General features: G+C 36.0%; 1 protein-coding gene across 1 annotated transcript in view; it reads left to right on the forward strand.

Annotated features, from left to right (window-relative positions):
- The window catches only part of Usp20-33 (Ubiquitin specific protease 20/33), an 88,001-nt gene that overhangs the window by 43,667 nt on the left and 21,175 nt on the right, over positions 1 to 23,159 (forward strand). The window contains exons 10-13 of the mRNA XM_081743288.1: positions 559 to 683; positions 11,334 to 11,474; positions 12,146 to 12,267; positions 21,038 to 21,216. Of these exons, the coding sequence (XP_081599414.1) occupies positions 559 to 683; positions 11,334 to 11,474; positions 12,146 to 12,267; positions 21,038 to 21,216 (567 nt within the window). The remainder of the gene's footprint in view (positions 1 to 558; positions 684 to 11,333; positions 11,475 to 12,145; positions 12,268 to 21,037; positions 21,217 to 23,159) is intronic.

A 23,159-nucleotide genomic window follows, 5' to 3' on the forward strand; every position in this document is an offset into this window, starting at 1 on the left:
TTCAAATGGCGGATTTCAAGATGGCCGCCGTCAGGTATACCCTTACTATATGATTTCCCCCTAGTCCTAATATGTACCCATATATTTGTTATTCACCTTTTGTCGTTACAAGAGGTCTTACGGAGCTTTTACCTCCAACTGTATGAAGACTATTCTGTACTTCCATGTGATGTTCTGGTAGCTGTATCTCCTAAACCCCTGGAGCTTCGCACCTACAACTTCACTGAAATACTGACCACATTTAGTACTGCTTTCTCATATGTGTCTCAGCAACTCGATTCACCCAAACGTAAGGTTTACTTGTTAGATCACCGGTGACAGCTAACACGCCGCGGGACGAATCTCGCACATCAAGCTCAACCACTGGTAGCGACGCGGTATTTCTTAAGCTGGTAACAAATAAGTGCCAAATTCGTTATAAACCACCACCTGTATATCTATTTAGTTTTTACAGTACTTTAAAATGGAGTAGATTCTAATATTGTTCTTTTTATAGCAGTGTTATTAACTTTTAACTTCAATAATTAAAAGAAATTTTTACATATGTCTGTATTTTAGGTTCTTCTCCAAGTTCCCCTGCAAGGCCAACACGTAAAAAACCTACAGTGAAATATAGGAGTATAATATCCGATGTCTTTGATGGCAAGGTGCTTAGTTCCGTTCAATGCCTCACATGTGATAGGGTAAGTTGTTGTAACTGAATTAAATTTCCTGAATATCTGGATATGAGATTGAAATTATAGAAGGTGAGTCATTAATGTTGCGATATCAGCATACGAGTATCGCTTGTGGTGTGTTACATGACCGGAGCAGTTCAAGCCGTCGATTGTCTACTCAAACATGGATATAGATAATGGTAGTTGTGCCCTGAAAGATTATGCAGTGTTGTCTACTATGTGTGAGTTCGAAGTTCAAAGGTGAAAGTGCAACGAAATCGAATTCGAAAATCGATTATGTACATTGTGTTTATTGCCTGTGAAACATTACATATAGCTATTTATACAGACGAATACAGATGTGCATATGAATTACTATAAAATAAAGGATGCATTCATCAGATGGTGAATTTCAACGCGATTTCTCAATTGTCTGTGGCTTCCATGTTCATACACATAGAAAATAGATCTAATATAGTCATAGACAAGCATTTGTCATGTATGAATTAGCACTGTAATTAGGTTGAGTGTACAGAACTTCGTGCAAGGTGCCGAAAGTATCCACTCGTGTAGAATATCATAGCATAATAAAATAATAATGATATCATTATTATGTTACTTGAACGTTTTGTCCCAAACTGAGAAACTTCCATGAATATGATCCTCAACTAGCCTCTTCGCCTGACGCAGAAGTTTTTCGTTTTTATTCCATCCATTAATTGCAATATCATCTGTCCTCCGTTTTGCATCGTACATCGTGCATCTTGTTCTTGTTTTAAGAATTGAGAGAGAAAGTTCTTGTGTGTCCTGGTCAATGTCTAAAAGAAGGGGAATACTTGAGTAATCCTTTTCAGTTCAGTTCCACGAAGGACAAACATAAACTCAACATTTCACAGAATGCGGATGAAAAACATTTCGTAAACCTTTATAAGTGGAGCTGTATAAACTGTAACTTCTTCAAACAGTTCCTCCAATGGTAAGATATATGCTTGTCATTCTTCACTAAAATGTAACAAGCATGGCAGGGAAGAGTTTCTGCAACAAGTTTATATTCAGCAACGTGACAGTTTCTTATCTTTCAGGACACAGAAACCTGAACACGCGTATTTGGGAATTAGAAAACCTCCATACAACGGTCGAACGTACTTGGAGCTTTCCGAAAATAAAAGAGTTTCACGTCATATTTCAGAGAAAGGTATATGGTTGCCTTTTCTACGTTGAGGCCACGGTTACTGATACGTCATTTTTGACATAGTACAGTTGTTGCTTATGGTATAACTGATGACAAGTAGCAGACACTTCATCCTAGAGTGAGAGAGCGCTCTACTGTTCCCACAATGATTTTCGTTCATACCTAAAGAAGAAATTGCATCATCGTTGCATCGATCGTGTTCAGGATATGGCCAGGTAGGTACTCTCACTGTGGCCACCAATGTTCCCAAGCTTAAGCCGTCTGACTTGTAAAATTGTCTGCGTATCATAGAATTTGCGACATTACACCATACGTGCCATCTCTACGTTTACCCTGATCTACTAAGTCGGGTATAGGCTGAATTTAACTATATTGTAGGTGTGCTGTGTGACTAACATTGATTATTTGTCAGATTTGGAATCACATTGTGCAGTCGCTGAAATGATCGCTTTTGACTGAAATGTTCTTTTAAAATAAAATGTCCCATTGTTCAAAATAAGAAACTTTTCCATATGTCCAAATACACATATCTTCACAACATTGATTGGTGAATTTATATTGCATGTATGTCGCTTCTTGTGGAAATACAACCATTTGCAATGTTTCACGCATATTGTAAACTTGATATGATATAGAAAAATCATACCTTGCAACATACCGTACATTGTTTGGCTTAGTTTTTCACAGTGAACAAAGTAACAACTTTTATAAAGAAAGGAAATATTATTCATCTTTTGTGTTTGTGACGGCCAAACGAAATCGGCCAAACGTAGGCTGAACAACCTCTGTATAAAAGAAGTACGGAGTGAATGAGTGAGTGAGTGAACTACTGACTGACTGATCAACGCCAAGGCCAAACCGCTTAAGCCAGAAACTTGAAATTTGGACAGGGCATAGGACTTAAGGCGTAAGGTACCACTAAGGATGAATTTTTGGAAATCGGACGGGAAAGGTGGGAAATAGGGGTGGAAATCGTTATATTAAAACGTTATCTTCTAATTCCTGAAGATTACGGATAAGAAATTTCATATATGGACTTCTAATTTAAAATAAAATATAATCTTTGTCAGCGTTTTTTAATATTTGACCTAAAAGGGAAGAAAATAAGTGGAAAGAACAAGAAAGGGGTAGAGATTACAATTATTATAATAAGAGTCCATAACTCGGAATGTCTTAAAGTTAGAGACACAAAATTTAGTATTTGAACTTGTCATTTAAAATAACATGAGACGTCGTTCAGCGTTTTTTTACTATAAGTGAAGAAAATGAGGTGGGCAGAAAAATGGATGAAATTAATTTACAATATCCATATCTCAGAAATTCCTTAAGGTTAAAAGCATGAAAGGGTCTCTCCTAGTAAGATAGTGAAATCGGCCCTTGATCCAAATTGGGTCATTATTGATCCAAAATTTTACCCTTGACCTAAAACTACCTCAATTTTTTTTTTGACCCACTACCCCCTCCCCTTACCGAATTATGTATCATACATACTCAAAATTGAATATTCTTTATTTTCTGTGGGGGTGGCCGAAATATTTTGAAAGTTTCACAGATTGTAGGTACTATCTAGGTGTATATGTGCATTTTTTCAAAACCATTGATCCGCAATTTCTTTGTTTTTTGCATGTTTAAAATTTCAAAAAATTGCAGAAAAAAATTGGGGGGGGGATAGACGTTGCTGATTTTTTTGTTAAAAATTTTGTTATACTCTTAGGTATAACATATATTTTTTCGAGACCTGAAATTGATGGCAACATTGTCAAAAAGAAAGAAAACATGTGTTTTCCGCAGTTTTCTCCACCATTTTTGAGCCCTCAAGCTGAGGGCCTCTTCAAACAATCCTTTGCCAGAGTTCACAATTTTCCTTTCTCTTGCGTCCCTTCCCCTTCTGACGTTCTTCGGCTGCTTCGATTGTCTCAATTTCGGAACAGAAACGTCAAATATATCTCGTAACAGTGCTTCCACTTAAACTGACTCTTGCATAACAAAGTTACACACACATCGCGTCGCCTCCTCGTATCTACCAGTGCTTGCTTCACTGGCCGCACACAGTGGCGCTCTCTGTTACCTGCATCAGAAAACGGCGACTCCCTTCCCACAACTGACGTTTCGAATAAGCACTAGAGGCAGCGAAGAAACAAGTACGCCTTCTATTTCTTTGTTTTACCTGAAATCGAAGTAACTCCACATACATTGTTATTGTACAGGGACCAGCAATTATTTGGATAACTATTGGATATCAAAAGACATGTTTTGTTTCAGATTCTGTGTACTTTATTTGTCAATTTATTTTCTTCGTTTTGATTTTTCTTTGGTGATGTAAGCTGTATTTCATTGCTGTTTCGTTTCTTCATTTACTGGTATCTACACCTTATTGTAGAAAGTTTGCGAACATTGATTATGGATGTTTTGAGACAATTTTTTCTAAGTTCAACTTCGAGTATCTTCGGAAACTGTAAACGAAAAGGTAGCAAGTTCGAGCCCCCAAGTCAACTTTTACAATCGGCAGAAATTGTGCAGAGGTATTTTTCTTTTAAGTATAGTAACACATGTTGAAAAGTTATTAAGTGTAGAAAAGAAGTAAAATCGATTGAAAAACTTAACGATACAATATTTTCAAACTATATACATATGAACATATGCTAGCTTTGTCATTTATGTTTCCATACGTAAAAGAACATTTCCAAATGAAAGAGTTTGTCAAATTGGGCGGCATTCAAAAGCTCCCTAAGAAATAACGAATGTTAACGATTATCCCATACTGATACACCAAAGGGGTCACGAATGATGACACGTCAAACTACAAATTCAATTTCTTTCGGTACGATGAGGTAAAGCCTAACTCTAGGTCATTCCTTCAGAAAGAGTTCGGAGTTGAATATTTCTATCACGTAGTGCGTGTGCCACGGAGGCTCGCTCGTGATAAGTGGGAAGCAGGGGTCAACGAAAAAATTTCAAATGGAAAGGTATATCGCACTGGATGGCATTCGAAAATTCGTAAAAGAAACAAAAATGCCAAAGCCTGCATGTGGTCATATGTATACATACTTTCGAAATATTGCATCATTAAGTGAGGGATGCATATAACACTCGCCCACTCACCCGGGGCGAGTGGTTCATCAGTGCGGGCGAGTATTTAATATTATACCGAAGGTAAGTAAATGATTTTTATTGTGAGAGAGTTTGTGCTAGTAGCTATTTTTTTGGGGGGGGTGGGGGTGGGGGGACTAGTAAATATTTGTTGCTTATTTGCATCCCTACATTAAGTATTTCAATCAGTGTTACTTTTTCTACACTTAGTAACATTTCGACACGTCGTATTAAACCTAAAAGAAGAAAAAACACATCTGCACACATTTTCTCGATTACGAAGGTTGGATGACCTCGAACCTGAGATCTTTGGTTAACTGTGTACGAAAATACCCGAAGTTGGACTTAGAAAAAAATTGTCTCAAAACAGCCATAATCAATGCGCTTAAATTTCTGGAATAATGTGTACATACTCGTAAATGAAGAAACGAAACAGCAACGAAATACAGCTTACATCACCAAAGAAAAATCAAAACGAAGAAAGTCAATTGGCAAATAAAGTACACAGAATCTGAAACAAAACGTGTCTTTTGATATCTGATAGTTATCTAAATAATTGCTGGTCCCTGTACAATAACAATGTACGTGGAGTTACTTCGATTTCAGGTAAAACATAAAAATAGAAGGCGTACTTGTTTTCTCGCTGCCTCTAGTATTCGAAACGTCAGTTGTGGGAAGCGAGTCGCCGTTTCCCAATTCAGGTAACAGAGCGCGCCACTGTGTGCGGCCAGTGAAGCAAGCACTGGTAGATACGAGGAGGCGACGCTATGTGTGTGTAACTTTGTTATGCAAGGGTCGGTTGAAGTGGAAGCACTGTTACGAGATATATTTGATGTTTCTGTTCCGAAATTGAGACAATCAAAGCAGCTGAAGAACGACAGAAGGGAAGGGATGCAAGGGAAAAGAAATTGCAGGGCTCATAGCGAGTCATTTTTTTAACTAAAAGTTACGTTTTTTTCAAGTTGATCACTAGAAGCTACTTTTTTTTTTTTTTTTCAAATTTGTCACTAAAAATTATTTTTTGAGTGCTATAGTGACTTTTTCGTGTGATTTATGTTTTGCATTGGCAGTTTTCTAAGAAAAATATTATAAAAATAAATGGAGAAAGGCAGAAACTTTTTACTCATTCCTCTTCTGAAAGCTTTAGTACTTCCTGTCACATGTGAAACAGTCAGCTTTATTCTCACTTCAGTTTTTATTCTTTCTAAAGCACAGTGGATGGTTGGTGGATGTTTAAGCTCTCAAGGTGAGGTTGAAAACCCTTCTGTGTCTATTCTTTCTTCTATCATAATTGTCTTTTAGTTTTCTCTCGTAATAGTTAACGCTCCGCTCAACGTTGTGTGTGTGTGTGTGTGTTTGTGTGGTTCATCATGTTCATCTTGTGTTATGCTTCTTGTATGTTCTTAAGAAAATGAAATGAAATGAAATCTTTAAGTTTTACGTCCCACGGTTATGCCGGTTAGGCTAAAGGAGACGGTGATTATGAGAGATGAGTGAAATGGTGGAATGAAGAAAGTGGGAGGAAACGGGAGAACCCCGAGAAAACCCACGAGCACATGAATTTGAATCTTTCATGGCTTTGAGAACTCTCAATGCAAAGTTAAATATAATGGCTGGGATAAAGAAATTCGAAAATAGGCCAGAACTGGTTCCACTTACTCAGAAACTTCTTACATTTGTTAAGTCTGCTTACCGTAACTACAAAGCATACCTAGAAAACCTAAGAAAGGAGGAAGCTCAAAAAGAAGAAGAAAAGATGAAAGAAAACAACAAACAGAGAGAGAGATGATGGAGAAATTGACAAAGGAAAAAAAAGGGGCATAATAAGATTTTGGTCACTTTTTCGTGTGCCTTTGGTCACTTTTTAACTATTTACAAAAGACCAGACCACTATGAGACCTGAAATTGTGAACTCTGGCAAAGGATTGTTTGAAGGGGCCCTCAGCTTGAGGGCCCAGAAATGGTGGAAAACTCTGCGGAAAACACGTTTGTTTTCAGTTTTCTTTCTTTTTAACAATGTTGCCATCACTTTCAGGCCTCGAAAAAATATAAGTTGTATCTAAGGATATAGCAAAATTTTAACCAAAAAATCAGCGACGTGTATCCCCCAAATTTTTTCTACAATTTTTTGAAATTTTCAATACGCAAAAAACAAAGAAAAATGCGGATCAATGGTTTTGAAAAAAAAAAAATCCACATATACACCTAGGTAGTATGTACAATTGTGAAACTTTCAAAATATTTCGACCACCCCCACCGAAAATTAAAAAAAAAATATTCAATTTTGAGCATGTATGATACATAATTCGGTAAGGGGAAAGGTAGGGGTCAAAAATTTTATTAAGGTAGTTTTAGGTCAAGGGTAACCTTTTGGTTCAATAACGACCCAATTTGGATCAAGGGCCGATTTCACTGTCTTACTGGGAAAAAGACTTTCAGGTTTTGGGCTTTTAATCTAAAATAATTAAACACATGTTTCAACGTTTTTAGATGTGTGACCTATAATGGAAGAAAAACGGTGGGAGTGCTTTCTTAAGGTGCCCACGAGACTTTCGAATTTTATTTTATTTATTTATTTATTTATGTATTATATTTATTTTATTGTTTTTGCAAGACTTCGAAATAAGACGAATTCTATATGAAAGGTACAGAAGGGAGAACGCAAAATATTGCTCAGTGGAAGCATTTGTTAGTAATGTATACACTTCTTGATTAATTAAATGAATATTTGATCAGAACCAAGTTTGATCAGAATGTAGAATATTAAAAGTTGGGAACCAAGTTTGTTTTGGGAGATGATATTCAAACCAGAGGTGGTAGAAACCAACTATTTCCGATTTAACGTTGATCACTATAGAGCAAAAACGGTAATAAATATGGAAAAGGGTTTTCTGCAATCGATTAATCATTTGAAGAAGTATACGTTTCATTTATATCCTTAACTTTCTACCTAAACCGGAAGTGCTAGAAATCTACTACAACTTTTGGTTTCAATATGAATATACAGAGCAAAACCGATAAGAGATTGAAAGACGATGTTTTTTTGTAATCAATTTAGTGTTCTAAGAAAAAGCTAGTTACGAGGGCTATTTTTTTTTCAACCTCCGATGGAGATAACACAAACAAAAATATGAATCACAAAATCATTTTATTACCAAAAGTCAAGCACTATTACAGTTATTTCTCCACGTAGTTACCATAAAGATTAAGGCATTTGTCATATCGATGAACGAGCTTTCCAATACCCTCCCCATAAACGGTTGCCGCCAGCGTATGGAGATAGGTCTTCACAACATTTTGAAGTTGTCCATTGGTGCGAAAGTGCTGTCCTCTCAGACCTTATTTCAGCAGCCGAAAAAGATGAAAGTCACTATGTTACTCGTCTTTCGAACACTTGATCCACTCGCTGAACAAAGTTTTCATCATTGGCGATAGACGTGCATCCTTGTTCTTCTTCATCATGAACATCCGTTCGGCTTTGTTTAAATTTTCTACACCATTCACGCACAACACACTCACTCATACAGTGTGCACCATAAACACGGCTCATTTTGCGATGAATTTTTGCTGCACTATTCCCTTCTGCCTGTAGAAAACGAATGATGCATCGCAACTCAAACTTGACGGGAGAATCAAGGATGGCAGCCATTTTTACTTGCCTATAGCTCAACTCCTACTAACGTGCTGAACCTTGGCATGGCAGATGCTATGATGGGGTAGTTGCACAGTAGCCTAGTGCGCAGATCCGCATCCTTATGCTTGTGTGGTCACATATAAGAGCAACCGGAGGTTGAAAAAAATAGTCCTCGTAGATTCATTAAGATGTGTTTAAATGAATCCCAAATTAAAGTCCGAGAAGCATAATTCTCATCCACAAGCTTTCACTTCGAGAATGCGTTGTTGTCATTATTATTCAACTTTTAGTGTACTTCAACTGGAGTACACTAAAGTCAAATCAAAGACAGCATCCAAGGCCTAGATCTCAATTGTATTCATCACCAGGTTATGGCATATGCTGACGATGTAACTGTAATAGGGGTTGATAAGAGAACAATATAAAGAATTGTAGAGAACTTATTAAATGCTTACAGGGACATAAGTTTGGAAGTAAATGCAAAGAAAACTAAATACATGGAAATTCGCCGGAATCGTAATACTGCAAATTATGTATGTGTCAAAATATCAAATAATATTTTAGACAAAGTGGATGCTTTCAGATGTCTAGGATCAGTGTTAAGAGACCAAAGCCATATCCACGAAGAAATTAGATGTCAACTAAAAGCAGGAAATTCATGTTATTAATCAGTTCAAAATCTTTTATTGTCGCGAATTCTGTCGAGGAATTTAAGCTTAATATATATATATATAACAATAATCGTGCCTGTTGTCCTGTATAGATGCGAAACATGGTCGCCTACTCTGAGGGAAGAACACAAACTGAAAATATTTGAGAATAAAATCCTGAGACGAATATGTGAACCCAAGAGGAAGTGAATGGGGAATGGCGAAAACTTGATAACAAGGGACTGCATAATTTATACCGTTTAACAAATATCGTTAGGGTCATCAAGTCTAGGAGGCTCATGTGGGGAGGTCACAGGTTTCATAGGCCATAGTGTTAGTTTAGTTAGTGTTCTAAGAATATGTATATCCAGTTTTTAAACTAGAGGTGGCAGAAATAATGTTGATCGCTGTTGAATATAAACCGTAACAGATAACGTGAAGCGGTTTTCTGTAATCAATTAAGTGTCTCAAGAATATATTCTATCTCGATTCTAATCTCTGTATTAAAGCCGGAAGTGGCAGAAATCAGCCACTTCGGTTTCAACATTGATCATTATAGTGTAAAAGAAGTAAAAGAAAGCGAGAAGCAGTTTTCTGCAGTGAATTAAGCGTTCCAAGTATAAATTCCATCTCCATTCTTTGACATGGGAGATTGGAGTTTGATTCCCGGCGGGAGCTCATGTAGTTCGGAGTCCACGTTAATCAGTAGGTCCCGTCTCGTATAGCCTCACTGTTGAAAGGGACGTTAAACTCAAAACCAACTCAACTCCATCTCCATTCTTATATATCTATTAAAACAAGAAATGATATATTATTATTTCCAGTTTCTATATTAATTAAGGAAATAGCACGCCATCAAACCAAAATCCTTCACGTAGGAGTTTGTACTGCTACACGTATTTGTTGTTTATTATAATGTGATTGCCTGAGGAACAAACTTATAAATAGACTTAAAAGATACTCACTTTGCTGTTCTGTACAATGTTATAGATGGTTCATAAAATATTTTTTCGTAGGTTAAAAGAAAACTTTACACAAATCAGATTCATGATTTCCTATGTAATAAAATCCATAAACAAAACTTTAATTCCCATACATCTAATCTTTGCTAAATTTTTCCTCTTGTATCTTAACGATGTTGAAAGTTGTTAACGAAACTTCGACGTTTAATATATTTTCTTCAAAAATAATCTATATGAAGATACAGAAGAGATAGCTAAGTACCTTTTGAGTTCATTTATAGTTTTATTTGTTAGTAAGGAAATGAAAGAATATTAATATATGCTAAATGTTCTCATTACAATTAGATATGGTACGCAAGGAACTACACTTACTATAGACAGTCATAAAGCTCGATCAATATTCCTATGCTAGAAGATATATTTCTTCTTAATTCAACTCAATCATGTCAGCTACTTAGCTGAAAGGTTCTCTACGGAATCCAGGCGAGTTTTTTTCTTTTTTAATTGAAGAAAACGTATTTCCTTACCCATTTATAATGGTAAAGGGTCTGCTTTCACTAAATCAATATGTCTTGACTTATAGCCAAAATTATTGTACACAAATGTTCAAGTGTACTTAGTTAGAAGAAAAATTCACATGGCATAGTAACTTTGCACAAAATTGTTAATTTATTGCTCTGCAAAGAAGGAAAGAAAGAAAAATTAATCTTTTGCATAAATATAGATGTATATTCTGTCGCATGTTTAAATATTCACACCTAAAATAGATTAATAGTGAGTCACTACACTGGTGTAGAAACTCACAACAAAAATGGCTGAAAGCGCTTCGAGGAGTAAGCAAAAGATATAGAACTCTTCGTTTCGCTAGTAATTTAGGTGGTAAATAGAAAACTGATCGTTTCGCTAGTAATTTAAATAGTAGATCTCTGTGTGGCAATTGGAATGCGAAGCTTTGTCCATCCAAATCCACTTGTCAATCCAGTGATCAGCCTTTCTCCATCATATGTACGTAGATATTATGTGAGTACTATACAGTTTGAATGTGTCCATCTTACTGCAGTTGCACTATATTTATTATATAAATATAAAGCAGAAAAATATTATTTTCGAATATTGGATTATAATAGTTTGTTACTGATTTCATTCTAGATATCTACAAGAGTTGAGACCTTTCAGGACTTATCTCTCCCTATACCTAGTCGTGATCATATTCATATGCTGCATCAAGGATCGTTAACTCCACAAAAAGGTGGACTATCTGCGTGTTCTGACGTCTATAGTGGAGAACAGGTAAATATATAGTAATTCTAACTAACTTACTCATATTTTTTCTGTCGTACAATAGAAGACAAAGAAGGAAATGAAGTAATATGGTAGTAATTTCTTGGATGAAATTCAAACACTGAAAACAGTTTCATTTCTCTTATATTACCATATGAGGTGTTCCGAGTAGTAAGGGCGATTTCATAAAGACTTGTCAAAATAACCCTCCATTTATTTTGAAACTGTAATTTTTAATGGAAAGAGAAACTACTGTACATGCAGACACGAAAAGTGGCTGCACATAGTAGTTTGGTATTTCTATTCGAACACTTAAAATGTAAATTTTCGATCTTACAGATTGCACGTAACTTCTGTTGAGTGTGCCCTTACTGCCCAAACACCTCGTGCAATTTCAATTTTTTTTCCCAGTAGTTACTGTATCACAATATGCAATAAGATTTTGTCAGGCACTATATAGGATCACTGTGTATTAGTATTTATTTGGTGTTGGAAGTAGGATTCATGTAACACAAGAAAAGCACTGAACTAACATAGTACCATTGACGCAAGATTGTCCTCAGGTATGATTACAGATTGTAACAGACATCAAGGCAAATAGAGTGTAACCTTTAAAGAAGATTAAATTTTAACTTTAAAAGTGACTTAACGATGATAAAGAGTTTGATGCTTATTTTCAGAGCTGGCTTAGTTGGATGTTGGAGTGGGTAAGGAGCTGGTTTTGGGGACCAACAGTTAGCTTGCACGATTGTTTGGCAGCGTTTTTTAGTGCGGATGAACTAAAAGGGGATAACATGTATAGGTATGTTGCTTGGAATGATATTTTCACTTTTGCAATAGTGTTGATGTAAATATCTCATAGAATGTATTTGGTCATGTATATTTATATTCGTCACGAATAATGTTTGTATGATTTTTGAAATATATACCTGCAGCAGCGTGAAATGGTACCCGTGTGTCGTCAATAATATGGGTCGATACTGAAGTTTAAGAAGAGTTATGTGACAAATTACTTACCAGAATACAGTGAAAACATTGGATTGCTCAAAAATAATAATATTTAAAAAAGGTAAACACTATCCTAGAGGAAGAAGTAGGATGAAAGGAAAAACAGATTAAAGAGAAAAGTATGCAGGTGGGCGTTATGTTTTAACCCAGTCACATGATCATGATAGCTCTCAACTGGATGCTTCAAGGTTACTTTTGTCTTCATTTTACCCATAGCGACAAGTGGAAAGAAGAAAGGGTGGTGATCATAAAGTAAATAAATAAATCGAATTTGAGAATTTAACGAATTTACACATTTCATGACCATAACTAATTTTATGATTTATGGAACTGAAGTTCGATGCCGTGTTCACAACAGCTCTTCATTGACTTCTGTCCTTTTGCCAACTGGTTCCAGTTTCTACTTTGCATTCCTCTTTCTGCGAGATCTGTCGTAATATTGTCCTTCCATCTGCGGCTATGTCTTCCTAATGATCATTTTCCGATTGAGTTTCCATTTAAAATGTTGAAAGCGTCCCTTCTATCTTCCATTCTGGATACATTACCTGCCTACCTGAGTCTCTTAGATTTAATAAGCCTAAAATGTTAGGTAAATGGTATAAATTATGCAGTTCCTCGTTATGAAGTTTCCTCCACTCACCATTCCTGTCCCTCTTGAATCCGATATTCGTCTCAGAAATTTAATTTTCAAATACTTTCAGTCTGCGTTCTTCCCTCAGAGTAAGCTACCATGTTTCTGAATCACACAGCACAACGGGCATAATTATCGTTTTATATGTGTTATATTTTTATTTTCATGTTTTTATTATTTTATCGCTTAGTGGCTTCTATATGCCTAAAAGGTGACTTTTGAGTGCTTGTCCGTCCGTGTAAAAACAATTCTGTTCATATTTCATAAATGTTTCATTAATAACCTCACAATATGGCAAAATTCCTTGTCCTGAAAATCATCACAGGAAGCCATTTATTCTTGGGGCTGTTTTTCTCGGACGATTTGCTACAAAAACGATTCAGATAATTTTGTTCATATTTTATAAACAAGTGTTCCATTAATAACTAGATAATATGGCATAACTCATTTGTGCTAAAAATGGCCGCAAGAGGTAGTTTACTCATGTGTGTGAGTTCTTTTCGGATTATTTCCTTTTAAAAAAAAGACACATCCGACTGTGTTTATATTTCACAAATAAGTATTTCCCTAATACCTAACAATACGGAATAAGACATTTGTCGTGAAAAATCTACAAGGGCAAGGAGCACTTTACTTTTAAAGGTGAGTTTTCTTAGCACGAGGTTTTTCGAAAGCACCGCATAATTTTGTTTTTATTTCACAAATAAGAATTTCAGTAATAACTGCAAAATAACATAATTTAGTTGAAGAAAGTTTAGTGTGGTGGCCCGTATATTTTTTTCTTTCTTTCTTTTCATCCTGTTTCTTCCCCCTATGATGAATTGTTTTATGAAAATACTTTTAGAGTTGTTTTATAGTGCTGTGTGACAACGTTTTCACTGTTTACTAAAAGTAATTCATTTTTCGTTCCCGCTTTGGGATATTTTGTTCCACTTGTTAGGAATCAGTAGAAAAAGCTATCAAATAGAGGGAAAGAGTGTAACTGTCTTGCAATAACACAGAATAAGTATTGCCAACGCAGGTTGTAGTTATATCTAGAATACTGTAAGCTTGAAGTACTTTTAGAACAGTGAGAACACAAATGAGAAGAATGGGGAAAGGAATATGTAATATTGTATTGTGAATATGATAATAAATTATAACTCTGACACTCATTATTTATTAATATAAGAGATTAGTAAAAATTTGAATATTGTTTGAGGCCTATCTCTGAAAATCATCTATATAATATCCCATCCTATTATAGTGCAGTAGATATGAACCGAAAAATGTGAAAATATTTCATGACTGGATACAAGCGGGGAAATTTCTCAGGGTAAAAGTATACTTATAGGAAGTCTGAAAAACGCCGGGACACAAGCTGGTAGTGACGTCGCATGACCGCAGTGACGTCACAAACATGGCCGACCATCTGAAACTTTAAATTGTCATCACTCAGAAACCATTGATCCTAGGGACTTGATTCATGCACTGTTGGAACCGATATCACAAGCTCTAGAAATCATTGTGTCAGAGTCATATTCGTAAAATAATATCTTCATGGAGAAATTTGAATATTTTCCTTTTTTGCATCTATTTTAGTTCATATTTTTGCATTTCAGTACACAACGGGCTCACATTGATGGAAATACCCATTACTTTATTATAGCTTATAAAACAGTCTTTCTAACAAGACCAAATAGGTTATTATGACTTTATTACTTCCTGACATATTAAATTTTTAGAACATATTTGATCGAAAAATAAGTTAAAAGCCCTGAATGTGCATAATGCGTACATTATTAATCCGACATACTTGGTCCATGCACCAATTGATCCGGAATCACAAGCACTACAAATCATTATACCAGAGTCATAAAATAATATCTTCATGGAGAAAGTTGAATATTTTTATTTTTGTGTCCATTTTAGTTCACAATTTTGCATTTTAACACACAACGAACTGACAAATCAGAATATCTCAGAAATCTTCATAAACACTTCAAAGAACTTCCAGAAGATCGAGAAAAATATGAACAGAAAATAAAAGTAAAATTACAGTTTTGTTACATTACGCTAACAGTTTTCTTATTTATTAAAATATGATTTTTTTTACGTATTTTTTAAAATAGAAGTGATATCACTTTGTTTTTAGCAAGCACACTACTCAGGGACAAATGTCTGCAGATCGCTTTGTTCCATTGTAATACCTATTATCACACTTTATACAATGAGGAAAAAAGAGCATCAGTTGTTCCCTGAGCTATTTGTGAAATACCTACCAAACACAAGACCTAGCCTTGACACAATGTCTTAATCGTTGCTGAACATACGAGACAAATACGCCAGAAGTATAATCAGGAAATGGTTTTGTTGACCGTGGTGGGAGCATGTGTACTACGGCTGCTGCATCAAGCATTATTACAGTTGCTTTGGGTAGGTCTTCAGGGAGGGTGTCAGTTGGAGATGCTTTCTTCTTCATGCATTCGGTGATATCTGATTTGCTGGATGGTTCTCTTAATCGTCCAAACTCAGATATGGATGGATAGGCATGATGCTTGTGTGCAAAGAAGGCGTCGATGTCACCATCACGCTACTGACAGGCAACACAGAGCTTGCAAAGAATGTGTGAGTTATGGCGCAGGGAAGACATGTTTTCCTTTTGCTTGAAAAAAATAGGGCTTCGTTTCAACTTGAAGAGCTGCAGATTCTTTCGCTTTATGACATCATGTATGGATTTGCTGAGTTCGGTAAGTCTTTCCATTACATATGTATCATACTGCTGTTTACCCATTGCTGCAGCCTGACGATCAGACACCTTTCCTTTGATTGACAATTACTTGGTAATAGCTGTCATAAGACTATCTTCTTCAAATGGGTTTTCTTATTCAGAAAATTGCTCTAGCACGCCTGACAAGTGTTTTTGGTATCGCAAATCTAACACGTGTGTGTGTTCTCTGTGCTCTGTGTTCATACTCGTCTTATCAATTAAACCAGCCTCCTGTTTGTAGCCATAAATAATAATTGCAATTGCTGGACCAGCCACCATCCATTTCAGAAGGGAAGATGGCTTAACTAACATATCTACAGCACCTCCATCGGTTTTCACGATTTTATTATTTTGCTCATGTAGATGATCATGTGTGATATGGAAAAATCCTCTTACTCTTTCTACTTCAGAATGGGGGCGCGGTGGCTCAGTGGTAGAGCGTTCACCTCCGGTGCTTGGGTCCCTGGTTCGATCCCAGCTCGCGCAGTGTGGACTTTGTGGAGGACAAACACCGTGCTCGTGGGTTTTCTTGGGGTTCTCCCGTTCCCTCCCACTTTCTTCATTCCACCATTTCACTCATCTCTCATCATCACCGTCTCCTTTAGCCTAACTTGCATAATCGTGGGACGTAAAACTTAATGATTTTATTTCAATATTTTCTACTTCAGAAATGACCTCTCCAAAACTCGGAGTACACTTACAGATGTCTAGTTGGCAATTCAAGAAGATTCTGTATGAATATTGGAATCCACTTGGCATAGTAAACATGGTCACAAGCAAAGAACCACGGACAAACCTGAAGAAGAGTGTCAAGGACTGAAATTTGCCAGCCGTACACTCTTCACAAACTGAAGCAGCAAGACTTCAGGTTCCAGTGTTGTATTCCGAAACACGAACTGTGGCGATTCGCCTATTTTCTTATTACTCCATTCATCAAATACAGTATCTTGCTCAGTAGAGGATTCACAGTAATGACTATACGCTTTTCATTGAAGAACATACAGAGCAGCTGTTGACACTTGATGAGCATATCTAGATCTTTTAACATGAGAGGCTCCCTGATGTAGTGATATCACCCTTTACTAATATCTGATCCCATTCCGATCCTTCTAACCAAGTCCCAATCGTACTCATGATAGCCATTGCAATATAAAGTCCTCCCATCATTACCAAAATTTTGTATTCTCCATTCTTCTCGGGATATTTCAATTGCATTTGTTTCATCAGGGCATACACTTGTTAATCATCTGTAATAACTGGTCTGGTGAGGGTTAAATTGTGAAACTACTGATGAAATAATATCCATGGGATGTCGAACCATCGCTGGAGAATGAACGGCTTCCACTAGTAAAGATAATAAAGCATGTTGAGTTTTGGCATACTATGGTTCATATCCTTTGGAGTGGTAGGCTGCCCATGATGTCGTCGCATCAGAGGATTTGGTTTCACTTGTAATTGCTGTGTACACAGAATCAAGCCAGTCTGGTGTTTCATTTATAGGATTCGAAGCAGCTGGGTAAATAGGATTAACTGTTAACATAGGTGGATCACATATGACAGCAGGAACTACAGGAAGTGTGATGTATGAGTCTGGAAGTCTTTTCATTTTCCTGTCCATCTTCTCTGCATCAATACTTGGATATCTGTAGTGTGAGGATTGTAGGTTAGAATGTAGCACTTAAAGATGTTGAAAAATTGAAATGCTGGTACCGTGGAAACTATCTGTTGCTGTTGAAGATGAATAATTCTGATCAATATTGTCTATAACAGCAGTGTTGAAGACATCATTGAGGAGGTTTGGAGGACACACAACCTAATAGTTTCCAAAAAATTCACACAAACTATGAGTTACTGTTGCAGAAATCTGCTGCACTCTGTTGTAGGAGACTAATTCCATGTTCAGAAAGCAAATCTATAGTCACGTTTTCTAGTTCTGACATCGATAGGGCGATGCTATGATTTTGAAGGATGGCGCCGTTTACGTTTAATGCTGTTAACCCAAATCAACTGTGTTGTTGACAAAGCAGCTGACTTTTAGCTAGTAACTGTTTGGTTTTCACAACCAATGGAAGATCATCCCAGTAACATCTGAACAAAGGACAGCACTACGGTTACAACTGATGTGACAGGAGTGTACTGGTTGGAAAAGGAACCGTCAAATTTGGGGAAGTTGTTAAACATATGACCACGAAGGATATTTGTAGCTCAAGAAAACCTTCTGTCAGCACTCATAGAATTAAAGAATAAGCATCACGAATGGCATCTCCAACATCACCTTCAAGTTTTTTAAAGTGTTTGTAATTAAAGATTTCTTAGATATTCTGATTTGTGAGTCCGTTGTGTGTTAAAAATGCAAAATTGTGAACTAAAATGTATGCAAAAATGAAATGAAAATATTCCAATTTCTCCATGAAGATATTTTACGAATATGACTCTGGTATAATGATTTGTAGTGCTTATGATTCCGGATTGAACGGTGCATGAATTAAGTATGTCGGATCAATAGTGTCTGCATTATGCACATTTGAAATATTTGAAATTTCTGCACATTCAGGGCTTTTACCTTACTTTTACGTCCAATATGATCTAAAAATTGAATATGTCAGAAAGGAATAAAGTCACAATAACTTGTTTGGTCTCGTTAGAAAGATTGTTTTATAAGCCATAATAAATGTAATGTGTGTTTCCATCAATGTGAGCCCCTTTGTGTATTGAAATGCAAAAATGTGAACTAAAATAGATGCATAAAATGAAAATATTCAAATTTCCCCATGAAGATATTATTTTATGGATATGACTCTGATATAATGATTTCTAGAGCTTGTGATTTCGGTTCCAACGGTGCATGAATCAAGTCCGTGGGATCAATGGTTTCTGAGTTACGACAATTTAAAGTTTCAGATGGTCGGCCATGTTTGTGACGTCACTGCGGCCATGCGACGTCACTGTCAGCTTGTGTCCAGGCGTTTTTCAGACTTCCTATAAGTGTACTTTTACCCTGAAAAATTTCCCACTTGTAGCCAGTCATAAAATATTTTGGCACTATTCTACTGCACTACCCCGTGGAAAAATGTTTACACTAATTTGATATTGCAGGCGTACCGAAAATATGAACAATAAATACGCAGTTTTTAACACTGCTTAAATAATCTATTAGCCTCATAATATGCATTTCCAATTCTTGCCTTTATTTAATAGTATTGGAATAGTTTCGTTGCTCGAATAACTGCAAAGATCTACGAGGGGTAGTTTATTCTTGGAGAAGTTTTTCGGACGATTTTCTCAAAAGCGACTCAGGCGAATTTTTTCATATTTCAGAAATAAATATTTCATTAATATTTCTATAATGTTGCATAAATGACTTTCATGTGTATATCCACAAGGGATAATTTACTCTTGGGAAGGAGTTTTTTGACAGTTTTGTGAAATATGACCTCTGCGATTTTATTTTATATACATATGTTTCATCAATAACCCTAACATATTGTATCGGTGATTTTCTTATAAGAAATATATTCGAGATAGTTTACTTTTGGGGATGAGTTTTCTTTGCAGCAGACTAAAATTTAGTTTAAGAAATTAGAGCGAGAAAGTTTAGTGCATCTGTTCATTTTTTTAAATGTCGCTATCAGTAATTGCTTGGGTAAGAGAAACCCTTTTAAAATTAAGATGATGAAGAATATGAGCAGCATATAGACGGACAAAATAAAGGTGTTATAATTATTCTCTTGCTTTATAAATATATACACCTTCTTTCGGAGATTATGTATTGTTATTCGTAGTAATTAAACATTATATTTGGTTGGTGCGAATGAAATGTCCAAATTTACGCGTGCTGAAAAACTGCTGTCTGTAATGCAACCAATGGATGAACCGGGCTTACACGTACGACGTCACAAACTGTATAGTCTCACAAAACAGGCTTGGAGCCCAGTCAGTCTGGAGTTCACGTGTTGTTGAACAGGCCCTGTGAATGTGCATCACGGAGAGCACATTTGCAAGTTAGTTTCCTTTTTGAATTTGAAGTGAAACGTTTTGTACATCTAGTTTGAAAAATGAGCCCCTCGGCCACGAACCAACACGTCCTGAGGAACTCAGGAATACTATGTAAGCTGACCCTCATAAAAGCGTTTGTGTAACTGCAGACGGGTTAGGCATATATCGTACCACCGTCGTTCTGCAGCTCTCCCAAAAGATAATTTTTTTTTTAAAAAAAAAAGTTCGATTCATGGGTGCCATATTAATTAACATCGACCAACAAAAATCATCTGCATGTGTGCAGCTCTCTTAGTAAGCGGCTAAGTTTCCTGCATCGGATTGTTACTTCAGATGAAAAATGAATTTGCTACGACAATCGTAAACGGTTTGGACAGTGATTGGATTTGTTCTGTTGTTGCTGGTGTGGTGTGGTGGTCCATCATATCCTTCATCAGGACGAAACCAGCACTGCGGATCGTTACAATGCTGAACTTCATGAACTTTACCGCATTTTTGTCGATCCAGCAATAGTCTGTAAACATACCCTCACATTGGAGGGTAATGCACGTCCATATGTTACTCAAAGGACGATGCCGGTGGGAGCTCATGTGGTTCGGATTCCACGTTAATCAGTAGGCCCACGTCTCATATAGCCAGGCTGCTGAAAGGGACGTTAAACTCAAAATCAACTCATCGAAGGACTGTGCAGACTCTTTTATGAATAGCAGTATGAAATCCTCACCTGCCATATTTTCCTGACACCTTTTCCACCGTCAGTTCAGTATTATGGCATCCCAGTCATTCTTGGCAGAGATTCTGGGCTCTGACGACTGGGCGGGGCAACATATGGCAAAGGACGTCTTCGTATTACAGATTCCAGACTTCTTTCGTCAAGGAATCCGGTGTTGGCAGAGCGATGGAAAAAGGGTGTGGCTGCAGCCGTAGTTTTGACCAATCATGTGCTGTAGTTTTAATTTTTTAACTTTCGAGAGTGTTATACATTAGCCGGACATTTCACTAGCACGAACTCAGTTCTATATTGATGTCAGAAGTTTGTACGATGAATGTTAAAAGTTGCACATACCATATTCTACATAATGGATGATAAGTGTAAATATCAATGGTTGATATTTGAAGCTTATCGTTAAATACTTTTACAGCTTTTAATTGTTGAAAAGTTGTAGGTTTATTAAATTTTCTTTACAGCTGCGAAAAATGTAATAAATTGCGTAATGGGGTGAAATATTCAAAAGTTTTAGAGTTGCCAGAGATTCTATGCATACATCTTAAAAGATTCCGTCATGAATTGATGTTTAGTTCCAAGATAAATAGCTACGTTTCATTTCCACTGGAAGGATTGGACATGAGACCATTTCTTCACAAGGGTAAGTAGTCACCATACCTCTTCATCCTTTGACTATAATTTTTCAGAACTTATTATATCGTGCAACAGGTCTGTCTAGTCAAGAGTTTTTTTTTTTATATATATATAACTGATTAACACATTTGATTTTATGAGATTTTCTTTATTTTATTTAATGTCCTACGAATCTGCTCTCAAAGTTGATGAAGACTGTGCTATGTCGTGAATTGAATTACATCTATTGAAAACCATCTACGTCATTGGATGCGATGCTTATGAAAGTTTTTCGAAAAAAGTCACATTTTCAAGCAACATTCCGAAAAAATACAACGGATTCCGATTTTTTTCATGATGGAAATTGACTCAACAATTTTTCATACTTTCCTAATAAATCCACAAATAGTATTGGCAAAAGTGTAAGATGGCGATGTGATATTTGAAAATAACCCTATGATGTTAATTTAAGTTTCCTTTAGTCTACCGTGCTAATGCTAGGCTTTTTTATATTTGTGGACTGTTAGAAAATAGTGTGTACCAGTTGGAAGAAGAAAACACAAGGATGAAAAATGTGGGATTTCAGCAACTCAACATGTAATTCGAGGGTTACGCCAGGAAAAAGATCTCAGTACGACATCGAAGTGATCGACAATTAAATATAACAAATAACGCTAATATACGTGATTTTTATTAATTTAAAATATTATGATATATCTTTTCTTCTATTAAATTACTATTTTTCCTTGTGAACACGTTAAGTTAAATTGATACAACTGTGAACAAGGCTCATACTGTTATAAAAAAAAACATTGTACAGTGTAACGTTTTGATAACACAAGAATGTCATTAGATTCAAGAGAGAGAGATCAAAAAGTTATAATGTATACTTTTTTTTTAAGTGTGTTCACATCTATATCAATTTATTAATAAAATGGTTTCTTTTTAATCGCTATTATACATGACACGATTTTCCTGATGTGGGAACGTTTTGGTGCAGAAAATGCGAATCATTCGTTTATTTACGTAATCCATCTCAAAAGTTTTTTTTTTTTTTTTTTTTTTTTTTTTTTTTTTTTTTTTTTTTTTTTTATACAACACACAACCTATGGATGACGGGACCAGCGGTTAACGTAGACTGGGATCTTAACGTAGACTGGGGTTTGAATTCGGTGCAGTTGGTGGGTGCACAGATTATCATGCAATATCAACCTTCACGATATATCCCGTTACCTATGATACTATCTCACTTCCAGGATAGCTGAATTACAGGACCACATCATCGACTCCGCCTTCCACCTCAAAAATGTGGTTGAGGAATTCACCTTGGCGGGCCTTGGTTAAGGACTTTTCTTGTAAACTGTTGGATATAAAAGTACATATTGGATATATGAGGTTGAAAACCTCATTTTTCATTAATCTTAACGAATTGTGGATACTCCAGTCCACAAGAGTGGGAAGCTTTTTTTTTTAACGTTTGATATAAAGGTACAAAATCTTATACGGAGATTTCTGGTACACAGAATTCAAATATTGCATCTACTCGTACAAATTTTGGAGGAAATGGACGGATTGTAAATATTGTCTACATTATTACACGGGATATTTGCAGATTATGTTCATAGTTGGAACGAGGGAATCTTCAAATAGGCATGGAAAACAAAGCACTTATCAAGTAATAGAAAAAAAGTCATAAAATACGATTACAAGGAGTTGCTAAACGGTTAGAAATAGGAAGGGGAATAAGTAGATGAAAAAAGAAATATTAAAGAAAAGAAACTGTAAAAGAGACGTGTCGGTTGGGTACTGTATTTATGTGATAGTTTTACTAAGTTGAAAGTTGAGAAATACAGTATTAATGGAGGGTGGTGAAATACTCGAGACAGGTTGTTAGGTAAAAGTATAGCACAGAAAAAGGACTTTTATATGTACAAGGAGAAAAGTCGTGCTAAAGTAATGACTTGAATTTGT

Source organism: Thermobia domestica, chromosome 2, assembly GCF_964235325.1.
Source record: "Thermobia domestica chromosome 2, izTheDome1.hap1.1, whole genome shotgun sequence".
NCBI classification, from domain to species: Eukaryota; Metazoa; Arthropoda; class Insecta; order Zygentoma; family Lepismatidae; genus Thermobia; species Thermobia domestica.